The following is a 24,698-nucleotide window of genomic DNA, read 5'->3' on the forward strand; positions in this document are numbered from 1 at the left end:
CTCCACATCTAAAAAACATATCGAGTTTGCACTGATTTCACTTGTAAAACCCAGGTTCAGCTTATTGTTGTTCAAGTTGCCTAGGAATTGTGATGCTTCACTTTCAGAACATTCCGAATAATTAAAAGGTCGTCAATATATCTCATCCATTTAACAACCTTAGTAGACATGATATCAGGATAACCGGGTATGAGGACCTGTTCCTCACAGTTCCAAATATGGAGACAGGCGTAACTGGGAGAAAAACAGGCCCCCATAGCCACACCCCTCACCTGTTGAAACACCTGGTTGGCAAAAAGAAAGAAATTATTTTTCTGACACAGGTCAATCATTGACAGTACCATTTTGTTATGTTATATATATAATACACTTTCCTGTGAAATACTTACATTTTCGTTGTAAATGCATGTTAATTGTAAAATCCTATGTGGTAAAGACACATGCTTTGTGAAAGCCTACGTGGTAATGGCAGGCAGGGTTCAGCGGTTATTGTAAAGGCTGTTTTCCCCTTGATAAGCATATTGTGTAGTACACACATTTACTGTGTGGGTCCCTTGGCCTTATTGACAGTTTATTTTTATGCATCTTAACGATGCTCATTTTATCAATCAGGAAAGGTTTAAAGTCAGTCATAGATTGGTGCGTTGGAGGTATTAGTTCACTGAGCCGCCACCCCCAACTTACTGCAATCAGTTTGCCAAATTGTAACGTCTCGTCGTAAATTACGATTACAATATATATTTTAAGTAAATAGGTTGAAGGTGAAACATTTCTGGATCTAATAGCTTTATTAATTTACTCACCCTGTCAGTCTAGTGGCAGTTTGTATATTTTTCTTGTATTTCTGTGGGGTTGTAAGAGCTTTGTGACATAGCCGTCTCTCTGTCTCTGCTTTATTAGTTGTGCACTAATAGAATCAGCAAAGTGGCTTGTCTCCTGTGCAAAGTGGGATTGGGTGCGTTCCTGCCTTAGTGTTTTGATATTTGTGGGATAGGCTTTGAATATAGACAGCTTTGTTGAATCTTGGTTTTTTTCCCTCCAGAACGCAAGTGGAACAGAGTCTAAACGAGGCCAGGAAGTCCAGTATGTGGCACCAGTTAAACACATGACCTTCCGCTTTTTTTCTGTGCTGAGGATAATGCCTTCATTGTTTTTAAGTCCCTCAGGGAATCTCACAGCATATTTTAAGTCAACTGTCTCGAGGGATGACATGAAATCTCTCATGGTAACCTCTGAAGTGAAAGAATAGCTGTTCCCTGACATGTTCTGTACTGATGTGAAAGGTAGCTCATTAGAGATTCATTTGTGGGGATGTGGTCAACCTCTCTGATCCAACTAACTTTGGAGCCGTAGCGATACGGGAGGTACTTGTTGCAATAGTTCCGTGGTGTGAAACACTCAGGCTTGTTCCACGACTGACATAGAATTGCACATATGATACATTACATTTGTACAACAATCCTGTGAAAGGTTAGTTATGCATCATGTCAAGATAGCAAAGCTGTTCCACTTAAGGGTAGTTGAGCTCCCCAGTGGCATAGCTAGGGGAGGCAGTGGCGGTGGTCCCCCCCAGGTGGCACTATTTTGGGGGTGTCGGCGGTGTGGCACTGGTGGCCCGAGGCGGTGGCCTTTATAATTTTATTGGACACTCACTGACAATACTGCCAGTCCCTACAGTAGTGTCACTGTCCCCAAATAAATTATAAAGGCCGCCGCCATGGACCACCAGTGCCGCGCGGCCTCCGAGCAAAGTGCAAGCGCACCAGAGCTTGTACATGCTGCCTGCAGCGCTCGGACCAGTGGTGCGGTGAGCGATGTATCACGTTTGTGGTTGTGGGTCCCGTCCCAGGGCCGCCAATCTTGTAGCACGCGAAAGCGCTGCTAATGACGGCCGTGGGCATAATATTTGGTCAGCCCTCGCGCAGGAAAGGAACTTAGCAGTGACGCGTCAAGTGTTCCTCCACCACGCGCTCTCGTGACATGAGCAGTCGAGTCTGGGGCAGTGACCGTGCTGGGCGATTGGCTGCAGCAGAACCACCCACCAGTATGGTTGAGACCCCGGAGTACTGGAGCCTGAGAACGGTCAGAGCTACTTGGGGAGGAAAGCATCTTTGGTGAGTGGCAGGACAGTGGGCACAAGACAAGTCCCATTTGCATAACCAATAGTTCTGCATTTAACAAATACGAGATCTATTGCAAAGCAATTGCTTGTTTCTTTAGGTCTCTGTCCCGCCAGTAACTCCACAGGACAGGAGCCCCACTCTCCACCCCAAAGGCAGAGACGTAGCTAAGGGGGGGGGGAGGGGGAGCGGTCCGCTCCAGGCGGCAGTATTTTGGTGGCGGTGGCCGCCTGGCACTGGTGGCCTGTGGCGGCTGACATTATAATTTATTTGGACACTCACTGACACTACTGTCAGTCACTACAGTAGTGTCAGTGTCCCCAAATAAATTATAAAGGCCGCTGCCACGGGCCACCAGTGCCGCGCGGCCTCCGTGTGAAGTGCAAGCGCACCTGCGCTTGTAAATGCTGCCTGGAGAGGTCAGATTAACTTAATTTGATTGTGTTTCACATTGTGACACTCACTGGCAACTTGAAGTGGCTTGTTGTTATTTTTACTTACTCTTTCTGTTCTTTCAGCCTGAGCCAGGCTGGGCAGTGTGACTGGGTCATTGGGGACACCAAGGCAGCTCTCGCTGGCCGCTACAGCCAGTGACCCTGCGGCAATTTCAGCCCTCTGTCCTCTATTTCTGCAGCTGCAAAACCGGACCTGACTCGTCGTGTTGAATGACCCATGCCTGTCACTCTCCCAGTGACCAGGCTTTGATCATTTACTGCCGGCTGAGGGCCATTATAGATATTATTACTCCCCACAGTGCGGGCGGTCCCGTCAGCCAGGCCAGTTGCGGACGGCCATTATAGATATCATTAAGCGCTTTGTGAAGGTGGCACGGTTGGGGCAGGCCAGGTGCCAGCCAGCCCCGGGCCCCCGAGGACCATGATTAATGTGGCCAAGCACTCAGCAGCCGGCGAACTGCCCCGCCCGCACGCTTCTGCAGCAGGACGTGCGATTTATAGCAGTCCAGCATTGAAAGCACAAGGAACTGGACAACCGTCAAATCAGAGGGAAGAAGGGCAAGGAACTTGCGTATTCCTCTAGGAAATAGGAAACACTTAGAAGCAACATTCTCTGTTTGTGTAGGCCTTGCTCCAGTAATTGGTTTTTCCAGGCCTAATTCAGCTGACCGCTATCTATAGCTACAAAAACATGCGGGAACCTAAGAGATTTTTTCAATTTCCATGAATTCAGACATTGTTTTAATCCATCCACGAAGAAATAGCTACCCTAAAGTTGTTGGAGGTGAGATATGCATTAATGTGTAAAAACATAGAATCTTAATAGTTATCTTCAGCCAAATGTTCATGCACAAAGCCCTTGTTAACCTCCTCGGAATTGGATTAATGTTGACTCCGGAAAGTTTTGTCCACAGCAGATTTGGCTTGATTGCAAGCTGCAGAATCATTTATTAGGCAGTATTTAAAGTTTTCTTGGCTCAGGTATTAATCAGAATTACGTTGGCAGCACACACCCATCATGAAAAGCCTGTTGCTCAAGGGGTAAAATGCATTAACTGTTCACACTTTTTTCAAGATACCCCAGCAAATGATTTGTAAACAGTTTCTCTTCACAATGAATTAGTTCTTGGGATCATGTTTGGAATCACTCTTGTAGATATGGACTATGGTTCAACCCTGAAAGTATTTTAGTAGCTCACGAAATGAAAACCCTGCTGGAAAATAAGCAGAAATCATTTATCCTAAAGTAGTGGATCTATTCATTTAGGATCTGAATTCCATTCGGGCTGGGTGTCATGAGAACTTAACCTCAATCATAAGATTTTGTGTTCTGAGGCCCAGAAATCCAGTCATGCCGATTTAAATCTTTAAGCAAAATGACATAGCAGCTTATGGAGGGGGCTGCTGAGCTGTAAAGGTTGCAGAAAACAAACAGTTGAGCCACAGTGATGTACTTAATGCCTCTTTCCCACGGCTGATTGCATTGTGTTGTTTTGCCACAACCAGGTTTCCTCTTGACCTGCTGCCCCTTTATGACAGTGGGTGATGATGGGAGTTTAGGTGGGTAGCGGGTTGAATGGGGGTTGAGGTGAGTTTGGCACTCTTCGGTGCATTCTCGAGTACATGCTCTTTGACACTTGTATAGTGGCCCTGCCTGGTGGCAAACCAGCTGTTTGCATCAAACTCCCTGTACCCCTAGTGATCCCTGTTGATGAGTGGTGCTTTGCTGCACATGCACACTGTGTGCAAAAAAGTAGGAGAGCTGGAGTGGCTGTGGGGGAGGTGCACGGGGACTGACATCGTCCAGTGAGAGAAGTTGTTAAAAACTACTGTAGAGCTGTTCATGTGAGGCTGAAAGCAGAGTTTTGGAGCAGAGAGTGAGTTTCTGTAAGCACCAAGATGTCTGGCGTAAAGGGGCTGAGATTGTGTTCACTTGTTTAACTGGTGCTTGGTCACAACAGTAGATACATGGTTTGTGGGAGACAGTGGTCATCTTATGAGGTCTTTCTTGGTTGTTTGCTAGGGATAGCTAGGGCAAAGGTTTTTGAAAATAAGTAATCAGGCATCCTGGGTCACTCAGGATTTTGGTATATTCATTAGGGGAGTAAGAGAACTCTGCTTTGGGACAATGAGTGCTTTGTTGTTTCGAGAGAAAGACTTGTCTGTTTTGAAAAAGTGCACAGTAAGACTATAGTCATGGCCAATAAAAGTTTGAGGCAAGTTCTAAAGCCCATATGGTGGAAAAGCTAAACATCCTACTTTCAGACACCACTAATGGAAGCACTCTCACACCTCTTACATACAATTTCTTACACACTAATAACAGAACTTAGACATGTTGTAGTTGCAGTCTGACACTACTGGCAGCACTCTCACAACCTTCACGAACTTGACGTTTCTCGCTTTCGGTAGCACTCGCATCCCTCATCGAGCAGTAGTCTCACATTCGAGACCGGACTCAGACACACCACAAATATTGGCAGTTGCAAACTACCAGAAGCATTCTTACTCACCGCACAAACTACAGGAAAGCAAGCCGGTCTGACAGTTAACCAACAGTGTCTCTATTAATTGGTGAGTTTGTGTGTTTGGTTTTGTTGATGGATGAATTCAAGAATGAGTCAAAGGGCTGATGAATAGCTGCATGAGTAGAAGGATAAGTGATTGAGTGTTCAGATGGATGGATGAATGATGAGAGCATAGTGGCACTTTCAGCTATAAACAAAATGTATTGGCTTTCCAAATGCTTGTAATATATTTGTTTTCTTACTAGAAGATTGTATTTTTTTTAAACAGTCTCTCAAAGGAGTGCCTGTGAAATCTGTTGCTTAAAACCAACATTGTTTTCTTTTCTGGCCAATCATGGTTATATCATCAATATTGCATAGCTCGAAACTTTAAAACCTGCAGTAGCTGTTTAACTCAGTTCTCCTTGAAAATTATTGCAAAGCTGGTATACTATCAAAAATCAATTTGTACCAAGTGGCTAATAGCTCGATACCCATACAAGATATCAGCAGGTTTGATAAACTATGCTTTTAAGAACCGGTCTATTTGACGATCTTGGCATAGACCTCTGTGGGCCTGATGATCTCAGGCTTACATGGATCTCAACCAAATTGCCTGAACGACCAGTGTTATTTGTTACTCCCCTTTCCAGGATAAGGCAAATAGCATGTGCATAATGATTGCCATCTGGTTTCTCATCGGATAACAACTGGTACAACTATTGTAGCTGTACCGCCACGTAATGCAGTTCATAACTGTGAACATCTAGTCCACCTTCCTCAAAAGGGAACAGAAGCTTACTAAGAGCGCCTCTGCTTCTACAAATGCCTCTGATCAAATCAATTAACATAGAGATCAATACCCTAAATATAGTATGCAGTACCATGACTGGTATTTATTTTGAGGAAGTAACTAACCTTGGCAGCATAATCACTGTCAGTATCTCAACTCTGCCCATTAGTGAATGTAGTAGCCGCCTCCAAAAGGAGGCCAATACATGTAATTGTGACAGTCTACTAGTTTGCTTTCTGCGAATGACATATTAATCTCAATGATAAATCTGACCCCCCACATATACAATAGTAACTTTGTACAGGGCTATACAAGTCTCCTGGCAATTTTTGAATCTCAGTGGAAATGGACAAAATCTGCCCATTTCACTTGTAGGTCCAATACTAAACTAAACCTCTCTATCATTTTGATAGTTCATTCTCTGTTATTCGTAGCTGTGCAGTTTCCAATATGATCTCTTTTCATGGCCCATCCAATGATCACCCTTCTATAAGCTGTATGCATGGATCAGTTGTGTAGGGCAGATATGTTGTAGGGAATAGCACAGAATGGTATTCATCACCTGCATCAACATCTCTCTGGCTACTTTCAGTAATGTATGTCTAAAACAAAAACTAGTGATGTAATCCACCATTGCCACTCTCTGGCCACTCCACCGTCTTTTTAACACAAGGTGTTCTTTAGTCCTAATGTGCTATTTCACTGTCCTCCACCTTATCAAAAACAACCCGGGTGGGGGCGTGGCTAGCAGCTGAGGAAGATGGCGGCGTATTCCCGGAGCTGCGCTAGCGACTTAAATCTTCCCCTGACATCCGTTACAATCCGTGCACTGCAGTTGACGCCCGCGGCTTTGGGAGCGGTCTGGCAGTCGGCAGCGGTGCTTTTCGAGGCCCTGGGTGTCTCAAGGACGAAGTTATTAGACCAGCAGTGATCGGCCGGGATCGCCCCAAGATGGCGGCTGCCTGGCGGTGTTGAGCGGCGGCTCGCCGAAGTTCAGGTGAAACGTGCGGATTGCAGGCCCATCCTTGGTGGCAGTGGACCCCAGTACTGCAGCGTACGTGGGGCACAGCCTCTGGGACAGCTTGGAGCGGAGCCCGGCGGCGCTGCGACAGGCGTGTGGAGGCGGCCTGCGCGAGGGTAGCGGAGGTGTTTTTAGTGATCCGGGAGGCGCATCGAGCAACCAGGCCCAGAGGACTGTCACCAGTGCTGGAATCATCGATATTGCTGCCCTGGTGGGAAGGATAGTGTTGCCCTTTGACAACAAGGAGTGCTTCGGTGAATGGCGGTGGCGGCGCTGGGGATCCCACATGGAGAAGTGAGCATTAACCTGCGACGGTGGTCAGCATGAGAGGCGGGTGAGGCGAAGAGTTGGCTGGAGGCTTGGGACTGTGTGGACTCCTGGCAGACGGAGGGGCCCTCTCTGGTGAATAGACTGGGACCTTTTCAGACGGGCCACTGCCTGTAGGATGTAGGGGGGGGGGCCTTGGAACCTGGGGCCTGCCGACGACCCTTCCGCTTGAGCATCAGGCACGGCCCGTCTGGCCTGGTTGTGGTGCCAATATAGGACAGGGGAGCTTGTGGGGCCGAAGTATCGCCTGCAGCGTTCCCTTGGGGGCACGGGGCCAGTGAATTGGTGGCTCGCGCACTCCACCTGGTACCAGGGGTCACGGAATTGGAGTCTGCTGTCTCAGGAGGGGCTTTCCTTGCCAGTTGGGGTCCTGGTGCCTCCGGATAGTAGGGCCCAGAATGGGTCGGAATAGAGTACCAGGCCAGTCCAATCAGATAGAGAAGTACACAGTGGCGATGACCCGAGACCGGGGTGCGTCAAGTAGTGTCCGTGATGAAGACCAGGACGACGGGGGCCCGGACAGGTCTCTGAAGGACATAATGAGGGCCATTAACGACTTTCGGGGCATCATGGAGCCAAAACCTGATTCAGTGACAGAGGAGGTGAACCTCCTGCGGGCGGACTTCCGCAAAATGTCTGAAAAAGTCACGGCAGCAGAAACCGGCATAGGCGGGTTACAGGCAAAGAAGAAGCGATTGGAGAAACAGGTGGCCGTGCTCACCAAGAACCAAGCCGACGTGTATGCCCGCCTGGAGGACCAGGAAGGCCGTGCTAGGCGAAATAACATTCATATAGTGGGCGTACAGGAGGGAATGGAGGGGCCCTCGACGGACTTCTTTGTGGAATACCTCATCTGGAATCACTTGAAGCCGAAGCGCCTCTCGAACTTCTTTTCAGTTGAGCGGGTGCACAGAGCCCTTGGTGGTAAGCCAAAGCCGGGAGCGCCCCCACACACGATCATTGCCCACATCCTTAATTATAGGGATAGAGACGCCATATTGCAGGCGGCCCGAGACCATGTTGATCTCCACCGGGACGCCATTATCCGTTTTTTTTCCAGACTTCACACTCCAAGTTCAGCACCGGCAGCGCTCCTTTGATGGAATAAAGAGGGCGCTTCGGGATAAAGGGGTGAAATATATGATGCTGTACCCTGCACAACTCACGGTCCAAGATGGAGACAAGACCGACTTTTTAGACACGCCAGCGGATGCCGCCGATTGATTGGAAGGATGGCGTACAGTGGGCCGGAGGGGAAAGTGGCAGGAAACACAGGTGGAACAAGGTGGCTGGGGGCCAGCACGGATGCTTAGAGTACCCTCAGAGACGATGAACGGCAGCAGGCGGAGTGACTATGGTATCGTAGGGGTTTGCTAAGTTACATATGTGGCCCTGTTTGTTCTGTGACTTCGAGCAAAAAAGTGGGCGACCGGGCAGCCTGGATCCCAAGAGGCAAGAGGATCAAGGACTGTTTCGCTCTGTGACCTTGGCGAGTGACATTGACTGTCGCTGCATCCAGAACTTGGGCCAGGACTGTTCGCTGTGCCGGGTTATGGGGTTATGATCTCGTTGGTGGGACACAGGTGGTCAAACTACGTATGAGGGGGTGTGCTCCGTTATGATACATATGGATCTTCCTTACGTCAGCGATCCCACGTTTCTTCTAATATGGTTCTTGTTGTGGTATGGGGGTGACAGGCACTCTGCATTCATTGGTGGGTAGTTGGAGGCTCACCAGGCAGGGAGAGGGGCATTGGGGGATGGGGTGTTGGGTTTGTGCGGGTGGGGAGAGGAGGGGGTTTGTTTCTAATGAACGGTTTTGTTATGCTCATTACTTGGTCAGTCCTTTGGAGGGAGTGGTGGCGTGCAGTTCATCACAGGCTAGCAGGTTTCAGTAGTAGAGCTGGTGGGACACAAATACAGTATGGGCTCCCAGTCACAGGTTAGGGTTTGGACGTGGAACGTCAATGGCCTGGGCAACAAGATTAAAAGGACCTTAGTGCTGCAGCACCTGAAGCAACATTTTCCAGATGTGGTTCTCCTGCAGGAGACGCACTTGCGGGGTAACCGATGCCAGGCGTTGGACCGCTTTGGGTACAAAATGGCTGCTCACTTGGGCTTCATGTCTGGCTCCAGGGGAGTGGGTATTCTAATGCGTAAGACCTTTCCTATTGTGCTTACATGGACAGATGACTCAGGGTGCATGGTAGCAGTGGCGGGTGGGTGGTAGGGACGGACGGTCGTTTTCTGTTCCTGTTATGTCCCACCGGGCCTACACTCAACGACTTACGCACGACTTGGCTCCTTTTGGACTAATCTTCCCCTGGGGACGCTCCTGGTGGGTGGGGACATGAATGCGGTTCTAGCCGCTGACCTCCATAGATCGGATGGGGGGCAGGGACACCTGGGGGAGCGGGGATTGCAGGGCTTCCTGGAGTCCTTTGGCCCGAGCGACTTGTGGTGGACACATCATCCGTCCTCTAGGCAATATACGTTCTACTCTGCCAGACACGGGTCCTTCTCTAGACTGGATCACCTGCTGACATGTACTGATCAATTGGGAGACTTCTCGGATCCCCAGACTCTGGTGGGGGGTCTCTCCGACCATTTCCCGGTGAGTGTGATTTTGAGGGGGCCAGTCATTAATAGGGTGGTGTTCCCACGGATAGACCCATGGCAGCTGCGGGATGATAAGATAAGTGACAAACTTAGAGAGGGCTCCCTGCTCTACTTTGAGGAAAACCAGGGGTCTGTAGAATCACACATTGTACTGTGGGAGGCGTACAAGACCGTTTTGAGGGGGCTGGCACAGGCACTGATTGGAGCCAAAAAGAAAGCGGAATCCTTACAGATTAGGGGGCTAGAGGATGAGATCACCGAGCTAGAACAACGGGAGGAGGCTGTATCCTTGCTGGACAGTCGCCATACTCTGACACTTAAGCAGAAAGAGCTCAGGGCCCTATCAGAGGGCGAGGCGAGGGCCTTTGCCCTGGTCACGCAACACCGTATCTATGATGTCGGAGATAAAGCCCTAAAGCTCCTAGCTTGGTTGGAACGCAGAGCTAGAGAGCGCTCCTGGGTGGGGGCGGCCCGGGATAAGTCGGGCTCCCTCGTGACCACTAGTACTGACGTTGCGGAGGCGTTCGCGACGCACTTTGAAGATGCCTATACCCTGGTCTGTACCAGGACGGAGCAGGACTGCGAGGAGTTCCTGCGTGACTTTGCGCTTCCCACTCTGTCTCAGTCTCAGAGTGATGCCCTGGAGACAGCCTTGTCTAGTGAGGAGATCGGGGCAGCGCTTAGCTCTCTGCAGTCTGGGAAGGCACAGGGCCCCAACGGGCTCCCGATTGAGATTTTTAAGAGACAGTCGAACATTGTCACAGGGCACCTTTTGAGGATGTACCTAGAGGCGCACCAGGTGGGGATGCTACCGCCTGATCAGAGAGAGGCCATGATCATGGTCATCCACAAGGATGGCAAACCGGTTGATTGTTGCTCTTCTTATCGACCGCTATCCCTCATAAATGTGGAGGCAAAGGTGTTAGCAAAGGTCCTGGCGGACAGGTTGCTCCCGCTACTACCGGACTGGATTCATGTAGACCAGTCTGGGTTCATGCTGCGAAGAAGCACCAGACATAATTTGCGACATTTGTATGGCGTACTATATATGTGGGTGAGGGGGACAAGCAGACTGCATTGATGGCACTCTACGCATCCATGGCGTTCGACAGTATTGAGTGGCTGTACCTCTTCGTGGTTCAGCGGAGACTGGGCTTCGCCCCAATTTTCTGCAGCTGGGTGCTCCTCCGGTATGAACAGCCATTAGCACATGTACGAGTTAATGGAACGGTGTCCAGAGCCTTCCAGCTCCGGCGGGGCACGAGGCAGGGATGCCCCCTGTCCCCTCTCCTTTTTGCCTTAGCGCTGGAGCCTCTGGCTCATTGGGTCAGGAGAGATTGCTCGTTTTGGGCCCTAGTGCTGAATGATGAATGGGAGGAGCGCATCAGCCTTTACGCTGACGACATTGTGCTATACATGGCCACGCCTTACCAGTCGATGGCGCAGGCACGCCACCTCTTCGAGCTCTTTGGGAGCTATTCGGGCTATAGAATCAATTGGGCGAAATCAGTTATCTTTTCCCCACTCGGGCCCTTCTCCGTGTATATCGTCCAGGTGCCCTGCGGTGGTAGCGAGAGATGGCTTCAGGTATCTGGGGTTGTTCATTACCAGAGACAAAACAGAGTTTCTGGCTAAGAACCTTGAGCCTCAGTTGTCGCGCCTTCTCACTGATGTAAGCCTTTGGTGCGCGCTGCCTTTGTCCCTGGTGGGTCGAGCCGCGATGTTTAAAATTTTGGCGTTGCCCCGCTTCCTATATGTCTTACAGAGCACGCCGTATCCGATCCCGCCGGGATTCTTCAAGCGTGTCTCCGAGGCGGTGCGGACACTTCTCTGGGATGGAGGCACCCCTCGGATTGCGTTGTGCAAACTAACAAGGGGAGTGTACTACGGTGGGCTGGCCCTGCCGGACGTGCCATTGTAGTACTGGGCGTCCCAGCTACAGGTTAATGACAGGGTGTACGCAGACAGGTCGGAACCGGCCTATAGAGTGGATCGGTTTGTGATGTCGGGTGGGAATTGAGAGTCCTTGTTATACACCAAAAGGACAAGGGCAGATTGGCCCTCACATACTGGAGTGGTAATCCACTGCTGGAGGGAGGCGAATAGATTCCTGTGGTGGACGGGATCCCTGACGGGTTGGACCCCCCTGTGGATTGGGAAGCAGCTGAGCGAGGTAGCTCGATTGGAGGGCTTTAGGGGCTGGCAACTCAATGGCATTGACTACTTGGGGGATGTGTGAAAAGGGGACGCCCCCCGTTCATTTGAATATCTGCAGCAGGAATATGACCTGCGGGACTCGCAGCAATATCATTACTTACGTCTCATACACGCCTTGCGTTCCCGTATCCGGGGGGCTCCCCGATCCCGGAATATTCCCCGATGGAGGATAGACTACTTCTTGATCCCATCATTGACAAGCCCACGTCTATTGCAAATTAATAAACGACATGCCTGATCCCTTGGTGTCCCTGAAGGCGACTTGGGAGCGGGACTTGGGCCCCGTAGAGGACGACGACTGGCAGGACGCCCTGCAGAGTCCACGAGAAATTGCGATCCGGGTACGATTCCAGCTGGTGCAGCTCAAAATATTACACTGGGTTTACTTCCCCTGTACCCTATTGTACACCTGGGGTGGGTGCCAGTCTACTTTGTGCGCGCGGAGGGGAAGGGTTCTTCTACCACATACTATGCAAGTGCCCAGAGATTGTCCCCTTTTGGACCAAGGTCACAGATATAATGGCGGAGGTGGTGGGCTCTCCGGTCCCGAGGGAGCCCAGATGGCTACTTTTAATGATTAAGGGGCATACTGATTGGACCAGATATGGGGAACTCTGGCTGGCCATGGCGGCGGGAGTCGCAAAACGGAATATTGCCAGGGCGTGGGGGGGGGGCGATGGCGCCTCCACTGTGGGACCAATGGGAGCAGGACCTTGATTGGTGCCAGAGGGCAGAAGAGACCATTCACAAAAGTAGGGGGTGCCCCAAAAAATGGAAGATGATCTGGGGGCCTTGGAGAAGGTACCGGTGAATGGGGGGAGGCCTGGGATAAGCGGGTTCACTCTGAATGTCCAGTGTATGGTTAATTATGACTATTTTTTACGCTGTTTACTGCCTGTTTGTCTTATGCAATGTAACCAATGGCTTGACATGTCAACAAGAATGAGCACTGCTAATAAAATGATTTATTTAAAAAAAAAAAAAAAAAACCTACATCCTGCCATTTTCTCCCACCTTCATCTGGCCTTCCCACGCTTGAGGCCCTGCTGTCTCTCTCAGTAAGATAGTGAGAGTGGTGTCTACCCCTTAGAGATGGCCAGAGTTTCCTGACACTGCAAAGAGATAACGAGCTCAGGTTTAGGTTTGTGCTAACCTGTGGGAGGCAGTGGAGATGTCAGCTGGCAATTTATACTGAAGTCTCATAACGTACTTAAAATCAAACAAACCTTTGAAATTTCTGTAAATAAACTACAAGTGCACGCAAAGTTTCCATTTGCATTTATTTTGTGTCTGTTGATGCCTTAATAATATCAGATTTTTTTGTGCCCACAACAGTGCTCCATTGATTAACTAATTAATTTATTTGCATTTTTCTTTTTGGTAACCTGGTTAACATGTATTTTTCTTATTACTGGAGAAGGATCAGTAGGTGTTGCTAAAGAGAGCCTTTCCTGAGAAAGATGTAATTCTTTTAATTTTCGGTATTGGGAGTGATTTATTTATTTAGTTTTCTTGGAAAGCAACAGAAACTGTTGAGTATTGCCAGCATTGACACTCTGCAATCTGAATGAGGCTATACTTTTGATGGCCGGTCGTAGTACAACCAGGCACATGCATCAACCACCTTTGCAAGAGCAAACGGTGCGATTCGCAAAAATTGGCCATTGGCGCCCACAAAAAGGACATTTGCCATCAAGGTTCAAGGCACTCCTAATTTGAGAATTCGCAACTAATTGTGATTTATCAAATTGTGTTTGCGATTCATTAAATGAAATGCAAGAACCACTTTAGAATAGCGATTTCGCTACTAGGGGGTGCAAATTACCATAAGTTGAACTTGATGGTAGTTTGCAAAAGCTTTGAAAAATGCACTAAAGTGCATTTTTCAAAGTAGTAGGTTACACACACACATGCCCTTGGGGCATGTGTGTGTGTGCAAAATGTGTGCACAGAGCAATTTCAGGGGTGTAACAGGGTGTTCTTTTGACACCCTTGCACCCTTGAAATTGATATTCGCAAATTGCGCATGCAATCTCCCATTCATTCCTATGGGCCTGTAGGCCCTTTGGAATGAATGGGAAGGCATTCCTAAATTGCGACTCGCACTTTGAGAGTCGCCATTAAGGAATGTCTGGGAATCGCTGATTTTATAGCGATTCCTACATGCAAAGGCTTTTGCAATTCCTTAATTGTGATTCCTTAATAATCGCAATTAAGGAATCGCAAAAGCCTACATTGATGCATGTACCTGAAAATCTCTAGATGACATGCTACTTAACTACAGTGTTTATATAAATTAAAATAGTCTCCTTATTATTCACGTTCCAAGGTGCACTACCGAGCTATAGCCTCAGTTTTAATGGAAATATGAATTATTATGACATATGTAATTGTAGTCTATGGTACCTAAAACTCCTGTAAATATTACCTGTAGATGTAATTGTTCTCAGTTTGGCCGATCACAAAATGTAGGCCTTACTAAATACTTTGGATCAGGGTTCCTCCACCCCCTGGGTCAGGATGTCATTGTACTTCACTGTAATTTGAAGGAGGCTGTAATGTGTTTGGCGGGTGTGACCAGATGAATGAATTATAATGATTACAAATGAGGTTCCTAATCAAATGTTGAGTCAGAGCAACGACGTTTCAGAAACTGATCTTGATGATGAAAATGTATAAAGAGCGAAGTCATTTGACACCATGATCGCCCATTATAACGCTCCGTCATTGCAAATTTGTTTAATAATAGGCACTCTTAGAGGGCTGCCATAACAACTTAAGTAAAACTTTAAAAGAAATGGTACACGTTGCTTATGATGCCCCTATGTATTTTAACAGGTTTACAGGCGGCCACAAATAAGGGTAAGATTACATGTGGCTACCAGCATATTGGCCTTCCGGTGTGTCGTCCATGCTGTGATAAGGTCTCTGTGTGCGATCTGTTTTTGCTTACAATCGTTGTATTTTCTGTCCTGCAAAATTGTTTGCAAAGCACAGCAATAATTGTCTTATCTGTATGCAATAGACATGCTTTGTGTGCAGAAATAACGTCCACGTCGATATTAATCTAACTTTTTGCAACAGCTGTTGCTTTTCTTTAGTCTTGGGGTTACATCTAATCATGTAATGATCAGGATTGCATTACTGTCCATTGTATGCTATGTATGTTGTCCAGGCCTGATCATCTGAGTACTGGCTTGCACACGAAAAAAATCCATTTAATTTTGGTCTTCAGTGTCTGATTGCTCGAAAAATCTTGATTCCTCCTCAAGTTCACGCTTCTGTTCCAATGATAAGCGAAATACGCTAGCGGAGGTTTGTACTAAGTGTTGGATGGGCGATATATCTGACAATTTGTTAACATTGACCACATTTTGTATTGTGGATTGTAAAGAATGATTCCAAATTCAAAAAGAAACCTCAAAGTAGTTCATTACTCTTTATAATTAAACATTGATTAAATACAAATGAACCACTCTTGTCTTTGCTACGGTAGTGTTGTCAATAAAAATATCAGACTGAATAGGACTTTATTTTCAAATACATTCTGATATACGCTTCAGCTCATTAGCTTGACTGTTTTCCTCCCCACCTTCTCAGATTTTAGAAGGGCTGCCAGCAAAACCTTTGCAGAATCAGTTGCCACGGAAAAGGCTTTCACTCATTACTGCTTTACAGATTGTCACCCTTTCAGATAAATTAGCTTTGCTGTGGAGGAAGTTATAGTAAGAAGGAGCACAAGGTTTTCAGTAAGAGTACCAGTATAACAGATCTTATGGAGACACTTCAGAGTCCCAAAAATAATTAAATTCTATCAGGGTTGAAATTATTTGTTTGTTATACCATTCGTTCCTGGATCATATTTTTATATTGTTTTTATGCCATCACCTTTTTCTTGTCAGTCCTTGCCTTTTTAAATCTTTATTTGGACAGTTTATTTTGATGAGTCCATCTAATATTAATCTTCTTTCTTTAGGGTGGTGTAGATGCCCATAGATAATGTGCATGCAGGATCAGCCAATGTCTCCTACTTCCTCACTATATTTATTAAGTTAATTATGGTGATAGCCACTGAGCTAAGGTTTTTGAAAAGCGTAATTGCTCTTGTGGCATACCTGCGAACTACTATGCTGTGTCTTCTTTTTTTTTTCCAATAAAAAAGTTAAATCAAATTAATTCTAGACACTAAAAATATAAAAAAATCACAATAGAAATCATCACTTTTTTTAAGTGGCTATGTGGTGTTCCATAGATGATGACTTTGATGAATTCAGGCGCAGGGCACAATTGATGAGAGACAGGAGTCGAGATGTAGGTTAGGGGAGTTGCTTCATCAATGCTACGAATATTGAACTTGCCTTAAGGAAACTAATACTTTATTGGTCTCCTCACAGGGGATTCACCCACACCACTCAGTTGTCACCAAGCAGGTTGTCCACTATCAAATATTAAACATGTTTTTTACTGTGGATGGTGGCAGGCACCTCATTTCACCTAGAAGCCACCTTTCTCCACCTGTTATTGACACACAATGGCATTGCCCAGGAGCTTGCTCTTTTAAAATCTAATCTAATTTGATGGCTAATCTGTATCTTCCTGCTCTGAAAAAGTTAGTAACCATTGTCTAGCATCTCTGCCCCAATTCCTGATGTGCTCCCCCTGCTGCTTGAGTCCTTGCCTTCTCCAACTATGTACTTCCTCCCGCTACTTTTTCTGCTCATGCTCCCTTTGCTCCTGTGATCCAGGACTCTTTAAAATTCCATTTCCTAGCTCGAACGCCCAGTGTTGCGAATTTCATCAACATCGATGTCTCACACAAAAGTTCCTGTATGGACTCTGCACGCTTTTCATTTCTAAACTCTGTCTTCCAGATGTAGATATGCAGTTTCTAACTGTGATAATGTCTCTGCTGCCGTCTTGTATCGTAACCTTGATGTCCTCTGTTTGCTTAAGGCATGTCTAAGCCATTCCTCTACCCCAGTTACAACCATTCTTGTCCATTGCACACCAACTACTTCCTCATCAGTCAGACTGACTTAGGAAAACGGTGTGGGTTGCTGTCATCTACAAAATAATCAATCCTATTTACTAGCTCCTGTCTTATCTTTTTCTTCTTTGAACTCCTTGAACTTCATCTCTTCCATCCTAGCATTAGCATTCCGAAACTATCTATTGTAATCCTGGGAACAACTCTTATGTTTTTTATGAGCCCACCAAACTCCCCACTTCCAGCCTATTTCTCCCCAATGGCTCTGGTCTTCTGGGAGAGTTTAATATCAGGTGCAATAAATCCTCTTACTCGATCACTTCTGAACTAGTGTATTTTCTCTCAATACATAATCTTCTTCAACTTTGTATTAAACCTTTTGACACCAAAGGCTCTGTCATTAATCTCATTATTGCCAAACAATATTGCATTGGATTGTTGGTACCATCATCTGTGAAGGGTGTGATAATTTCCTTTAATATTTTAATATTTTATTTAATATTTATGTCTCTTCTCTGGCCCGTTGATCCAATCTTATGGGTTTGACTTAACATCGTATGCAGACGATACCCAGATCGTTGTATCGTTGCTCACGGGAAGAGAAGAAATTGTTGCAGCCAGGTTTCAGGACTGTATGACAGCAGTCAGCACTTGGATGGCAAAAAATTGCCTAAAATTGAACTCCTCCAAAACTGAGGTCTTACTTTTCGGCTCGAATGTCAACTTCTGGAGTCCCAGGTGGTGGCCGGAAGTAACGGGAACTCCTCCTTCCCCTGTAAGTAAGGTTAAGAACCTAGGAGTTCTCATTGATGACCAATTTTCCTTTAAACCACAGGTAAAGGCGCTGATTTCCTCTATCCATTGGACCTTGAAAATCATTAGGAAGATCCTCCATTTTTTACCAGAGGGTTGCAAAAAGACGGTAGTGTCGGCATTAGTGCTCTCCCGCCTTGACTATTGCAATAGTCTACTCCTGGAGGCCCAACAGAGGCTGCTTAATAAATTGCAGGTCCTGCAAAATGCTGCTGCCCGTCTCATTGCTGGACTGCCCAAGTTTGCATCGGTTTCCCGGGAGCTGGAGAAGTTGCACTGGCTCCCTGTGCGGAAACGGATTATGTTCAAATCATTGAAAAAATCTAAAAACATGGCTTTTCACGCTCTAGACGGGAGGCTTGCAACAAGGGGAGTATCACATCAGCGCCAGGACACCGGTTGGTAACAGTGCGCTTTATAAATGATATAAATAAATAAATTAATCTTCGTTTTATCACCTAATATCACTGCTTCTTGGGCTCAAACCAAAATATTGTATACCTGTGGCCATTATCAACTTCTAAATACAAATAACCTAGGCTTTTCAATCTTCTCCGTTTTCATCCAGCTATTTGCCTCCTATAAAACTAATCTGCTACTTTAAAAGTACAACTCTTCTAGCAAAGGCATTATCGATTATTTCACCTTACTCTTCAAGAAAATGTGAACACCGAAATGCTTCACATTCAGACTCCATATGAAAAATGCACTGTCAAAAGAGTTGGAAGGGTGTGGAGTGTCCAGAAAAATCCTTGGTGGTTTACTTAGCTCAAATATAAGCGAAAAAGTTACAGGTTCTCCATTTCCTGAGTGAAAACAGCATGTCTGAATTCTTGAATAAACTCCTCTAACAAAAGATCAAAAATAATGTTTGAAATTATCAAATTACTTATAACCCCTCTTTTTCTAATTCCAATGTGTCTCGATAAAACACATGTGCCTAATTTTTCTCTAATAAAATTAACAAAATATGCCAAGAATTTGAAGTTTCCTAAAATATCTTGTCTGTTAGGACTGAACTTTCCTATCTCCTCATGCCATCCTCGCACCAGGCTGATATCTCATTGAGCTTTTTTTCTCTCATTTCTTCTCTGCTGTGTCTCCTGACTTTTTAAAAAACATTTTATTGTCATTTTAGGATAACAGAAGACTTTGTGCAGGCATATTTTATAAATCATTGTAAAATATAGAAGAAACTTCATATGCTCTTGACATGTGCATTAACTTAATAAACAAAACAACTGGAATTTGTCCTATCGATTGGATTTGACTTGAATTATGGTCACAGTTTCTCTGTTTTCATTTTTGCATATGTACACTTCTAGTTAGTATTTTAGTAGCTTTCGCTGTCTCCAGGAATCCTCTTTGTACACTGGTGGCCCAAACCCTCATGCCATTGTCAAAGAAATTGTTCAAGTCTTTGTCCCTCACAAACTAATTTTATCTTTTAAAGTGGAGTTGCACCGAACTGCCTCAAAGCAGCACATATCAAATACCTTTTAAAAAGAACGAGCAAAAAAACTAAGCTTGATCCATCAAATCATAAGAAATATTGCCTAAAATATGATCTTACTATTCTTGCTGAGGTTATGGAGAGATGTGTTGCATACTTGATTAACCAGGTTGTGGTTAATTACCTTCTGGTCATGTTTTAGGGCTAGTCAGTGTACTGAATCTGAAACATTAATGGTAATTAATGGAAGGTCATCCCTGCTTTTCTTACCCTCCTGTATTTTACGGTGGCATTCAGGACCATAGACCATCACATTCTCCAGGACAGTGTGAATAATCGGACAGGTGTGGAGGAAACCGCTTTGAAATATTTTCACTGTTATTTCTCAGAGTTCTTTTATCTGGTTAAAATTAGTTACTAATGTTTTTATCACACCCTTATCTTTTGCAGTGTCCATCAACTTTGGATAAATGTTTTAAAGATATGTATGAGTTATTTTATGAATGTGCAGGTGACACCCACTTGTATCTCAAAGTGGACTACCTTGGGTACTATACCATGGTACCAAGGTAATATATTTGTTGCACAGCATTCACAAGTGGATGGAGCTAAATCGTCATGAAGGGACTGTTTGTTTGGCTAATAACTCCACTTTCTTCTCTGATTGTGTGATGGAACCAAAAAGCCCAGTCACATGTGCAACTAGACGAAGCTCAACAATACTGTCATAAGTTATCTAAATCAACCAACAGTCAATTTACCAACATGTCAATACTGTTTCTTCAAACAAGAAATTGCCTTGGAGTAAAATGTCAAGATTTTGTTACTCATGCCCTACATTAATTCTAAAAATTTCATCCGTTTTCCTGGGAGGGAAGAGTAGAATAGAATATCTGTTGATATGTGTGATAATCCTCACCTCCATGTCTTTAATAGAATTGAAACTTTTCTTTGCACTCTCTAGAAAATATTATATTCTGCAAGGCTGGAAGGTGAGGCTTATGCATATTCAAAGATTGCTCTCTACTAATATAGCCACCCTCATCATCTAAAATAAAAATTCTTAAATACGGTGTTGGAAAACCATTTGCTGCATTCATAATGTCTTCGATACGACTGCCTAAGGAAAGGCTTGGGATGCCATGGCGCCTCTTTTTTCAATTTGGCCTTAAAAATGAACACATCAGTAACAACCTTTGCCATCCATAACCCTTCTACCTATGGTGGGCGAAGAAAAATGGGCTCCAAAACTTCCTTGATAGATAGTGATAACTGCTGAATTTGTACATGGAATTACTCACGTGTCATCTTCTTGTATGCTTTGAGGAATTTAAATACACAGAGGAATAGAAAAAGTCTTCAACTTCATTTTCCTAATGATAATGACCAGTACCTCTCCAGGAATAAACTCACTGCTTGTTAGATCCAGGACATTAACATCTGAGATCCTCCTGCAAGATACTAGCGAAAGGAGCATTTGCTGATTGCCTTTTCAAAATCCCTATGTGAAAAGAAGTTAATGAAAAGAAGAAATTCAGTTCAATATTCATGTACCTTAATAAAGAATATTTGGATGTTGTAGGAAAAGCTAATGTAATACCAATCACCAGTCTTCATACTAAAGGGAGTTCACCCCTAGGCATGACTTAGATGGGGATGTGGCCATCCAAAATGGTTGACCTAATTGTGTTAATTGTCCTCTGCTTCAGCTTGATTGCCGATTCAGAAACAAATTGTTACACCCATGGGATCCAGATCCTGTCCCATACACCAGCGGGACTACCATCTCCATGCCATAGCATAGTGCTTAAGTGCACTCTCTGCTCAAATGCTCAGATTGGAGCAAAAATCCAGGGATTTACAAGTGTCTGTGGTAATCCTCCATACATTTGGATACAAGGACTGCAACTGGTGCAGTGTCCGATTGCAATCCATCAGAAAATTCAGCAGGATGGAAAGAAAGAATAAACAATCCCAGGAAAGTTCCAGTAGAACTGGAAACCACAATTGAGATGTCCGAAGTTGACAAATTGGGTGGCTGATTTATCTACACAACCAAGTTGTCCAACTTGCGTTTATCACAAAGTGGGAAAAGGCATAATTGCAACTCTTACTCCTATCTTGCAGGAAAATATTTATTGCCTCTGCACCCAGATACGGACTCCAGTTGAAATATCTCAGGCGTTAATGATCCAGACTCCAAGCAAAGTGGTTTACCTCACACAGCTCCCATCTGTCCATTTCTTGGGTAACACCTGGATGAATGTTCTGTGCGCAGAAGTCCTAGAAATACGTGGAATTCAAAGTCCACACTCACCTGCTGTTAACCTGGAAGATATTTTGTTCTCACAAAGATTCATATGTCCAAGCAGAAATTCCAGAAACCTCTGGCTAGATCCTTCTATGCCTTTGATTGGGCCTCCCAGGCAGTTGCTATTTATTACTCCTGATGCATTATTCCATTTTAATCCGTGTGCAACAGGTAACTCTGACCTTAGTATGGAATTTCACTGTGAACAAGCCTTCCAAGAGACCTAGGCAGTTAATGAGGGGTGTACCTTCTGTGCCTGTCCACTGTCATCCTGTTGAAATATCCCCACATTTAGCTCCCCAGCCCAGGCGGCTGGTATACTATTGTAGATTTGGAATTGCCCCATAACCGTTCTTCCTTTGTGTGGCCTCTTCCATCAAATGTATCCTCACTGAGTAAGTGACTCCCCACCTCAGAATGGTGGCTTGGAGTCCTGTGTCCTGTGTAGTGAAACAGCCCTTGAAAGTTACCAGGACCGAGGCGTCTTGGAGATCCACCAGTCTGGCCTTTGTCTCAACATAGTCCTTTCCTTAGCTAGCACTTTCATGATGCCCATAATGTGTTCCTGCAGGAGCTAGACTGTAGCTGACTGCAAATCAACAACAATTTCCATAAAACTGTTAATTCTATTTGAACTTAATATGACTTGTCCTCATCAACACCAAAGTGAAGACCCTGGATAAGGCTCACTGCTCTCTTCAGGTGTGCCTCCAGGCAGGTTGGGCACAGGCCAATCAAGAAAATATCATCGAGGTACACTAAAACAAATCCCTATTGGTTTCATAAACTTCATTACTCAGTGCATAAGTTTGGTGAAGGACCAAGGGGCAGTTGAGAGACTGAGAAGGAGGGTCACAAACTCAAACACCTCCGACTTCCACTTGAAAAACAGTAAGTGCTGATGGGAGCAAAGATGGGAATTGTCAGGCAAGCATCCCTTCGATGCAGCCTGAACATTCAGTTCTTCAACAGAAGTATGTTCCTGAGAAAGTAAATGTCCTCCGTTGAACAAAAATTGTACTCCAACCCCTCTTTGGATGGGTAAAGGCTGATGGCCAGTCAGTGACCCTTACTGTTCTCCAACAAACACAGATTGCTCAGGAAATCCCTGGGATGTAATACAGTCCTGACCACTGCGCTTTTCCTTTACAACTCTTCCACTTGTCTCTAAGGATGCACTCCTTTCGTGAGAAAACTAATGACCTGTGTATTCTCATTTCTTTGGAGATCAGTAGAACTCTGTGTGGAAGCCTCTTACTAACTGGCTATGTCAATTCCTGACATTTGAGAGCAAACAAAGGCATCTGATGTCCTACTCATGCTACATGAGAAAGAGTAGTCCTTACCTGTCTAATCTCTTGGGGGCATCAGCTGCGTCTTTGTTGGCCCCTCTAGCACAGTATCCACAAACCTCTCCTCTCGTGGGGAAGCACCACCATCTCCTTTGATCTATCTACTAGATACTGGCTGCCTCGTTTACCTCCTTGACCTCTTTGGGACCTTTAAATCCAAGAGAGTCAACTGAGTGGATCCTGCAAAAATCTTGGATCCATACATCTTTTTGACCAAGACATGTGCTTTGTTGAAAGACCCTTTAACAAAAGGATAACCAAATAGGCCACCAACCTTTACCTGTTCTGCATGAGATTTGGCCAGTTTTTCACGTTTGGGGTCCACCTCATTGAGGAGGGAGAGTTTGCGCCCATGGAGAGTGTACCGGTTGCATTACCTAAAAAATCAATTTACAGGCTAGGCCCAGCAGGACAAAATATTTGGTGAAAAAAAAAATGTTCCGACTACTTGGCCTCTTCTGCCGTGTTGTGGGGTTTTGTGTGGAGACAAGAAATATCAAGTAGCTTATCCTGGCTCGCCTGCAAATACCTATCTATACATTATTTGGTGTTCTTTACAAATTTGGCCATGAAAGTAGCCATCGTACCATCAGTTGACAATGTGAGGGCAGTCTTAACATTTAGGGATGAGTGTCTGCATTCTGCCAAAATGCGCTCCAAGAACCTTATTCAGGATTTTCCTCAGTCTGCTCTTAACATATTATAATTTTTTTTAAATATACCGTAGATCCATCATACCAGATCCCTATCTCTTTTTATCTGCCCCAGTCCCTACAAGACTGGGATGTTTTGAGACACACATTGGCCGCGAAAGCCTGCTTGTGCTAGGTTCCAATTTTGACGAGTTCTCGTGATCCTCCTCGTAAGCCCTTCAGGCCGCAATTAAATGATGAAAGAGGCTGACAGGCGAATTTCACACGTTTTCCACAGCTCAAGCAGAATGAAAACAGACCAAACTGGAAATCTCCATAAAAGTCCCAGGTGGGGCACTTAACGGGCTGCTGTACAGCAACGAAAGAGGAAGTGATGATTCTCTTGAGGGAGAATGTTTATGGATAGATGGCCCTCTATTGGTTCATGACTGTTGATATTCAGTAGGTTGTAGTGCTAGAAGATATTGTTGTTGGTTTGTTCACGTGTTCTTATTCAGAGTTTTGGTTGCTGAGAAATAAATAAAGACAGATGTTGCATATTCCACTCCAGTTTTGACATAGAATCTATTACGGCCTACTTATTCATCTGTAAAATGGTCATTCTTTTCTTTTTTTTAAGTCTCTTCTTAAAAACATGCTCCTTGGGAAAATCGGTATTTTGATGTTTACTCTCTCCAGTCATGTGTCCCATCTCAATGGCTAGTCACCTGACACTTATTTTCCTATCTTAGACTGCTTTCTGACTCTGTTTACCAATTTATATTCAAACGTGTTTTCTTTCTCCAATTAATTTGAGATGTCTTCCTTTATCTATGTTGCTTTCATCCCTACTAGTCTTCCCCCCTTCGTATTTGCTTCAGCAGTATGTCTCTAAATGCTAATTGAATATGTGCTTTTTCTGCTGTTTAATGCATTGCTTGCATGGTTGAGTTGCTCTTCTCGTGATTTTAGAAATTTTTGCACTTGCCTGTCTGCAACCAAAATGTGATTTTTTTTTTTAATTCAGCTTTATCAACCGACTTTTATGTTTCTCTTACTCCATACAGTATACTTCTGTGATACCAAATGCT

General features: G+C 45.2%; 1 protein-coding gene across 8 annotated transcripts in view; it reads left to right on the forward strand.

Moving 5' to 3' along the window:
- MTMR1 (myotubularin related protein 1) overlaps nucleotides 1–24,698 on the forward strand; it is a 492,625-nt gene that overhangs the window by 94,587 nt on the left and 373,340 nt on the right. For 4 of the 8 annotated variants that reach the window (XM_078688651.1, XM_078688648.1, XM_078688650.1 and 1 more), the window contains exon 3: nucleotides 14,898–14,921. The exons of the other annotated variants lie outside the window; for them this stretch is intronic. In XM_078688651.1, the coding sequence (XP_078544777.1) occupies nucleotides 14,898–14,921 (24 nt within the window). The remainder of the gene's footprint in view (nucleotides 1–14,897; nucleotides 14,922–24,698) is intronic. 8 annotated transcript variants of the gene reach the window in all.

Source organism: Lissotriton helveticus, chromosome 4_1 (assembly GCF_964261635.1).
Source record: "Lissotriton helveticus chromosome 4_1, aLisHel1.1, whole genome shotgun sequence".
In the NCBI taxonomy this organism is placed as follows: Eukaryota; Metazoa; Chordata; class Amphibia; order Caudata; family Salamandridae; genus Lissotriton; species Lissotriton helveticus.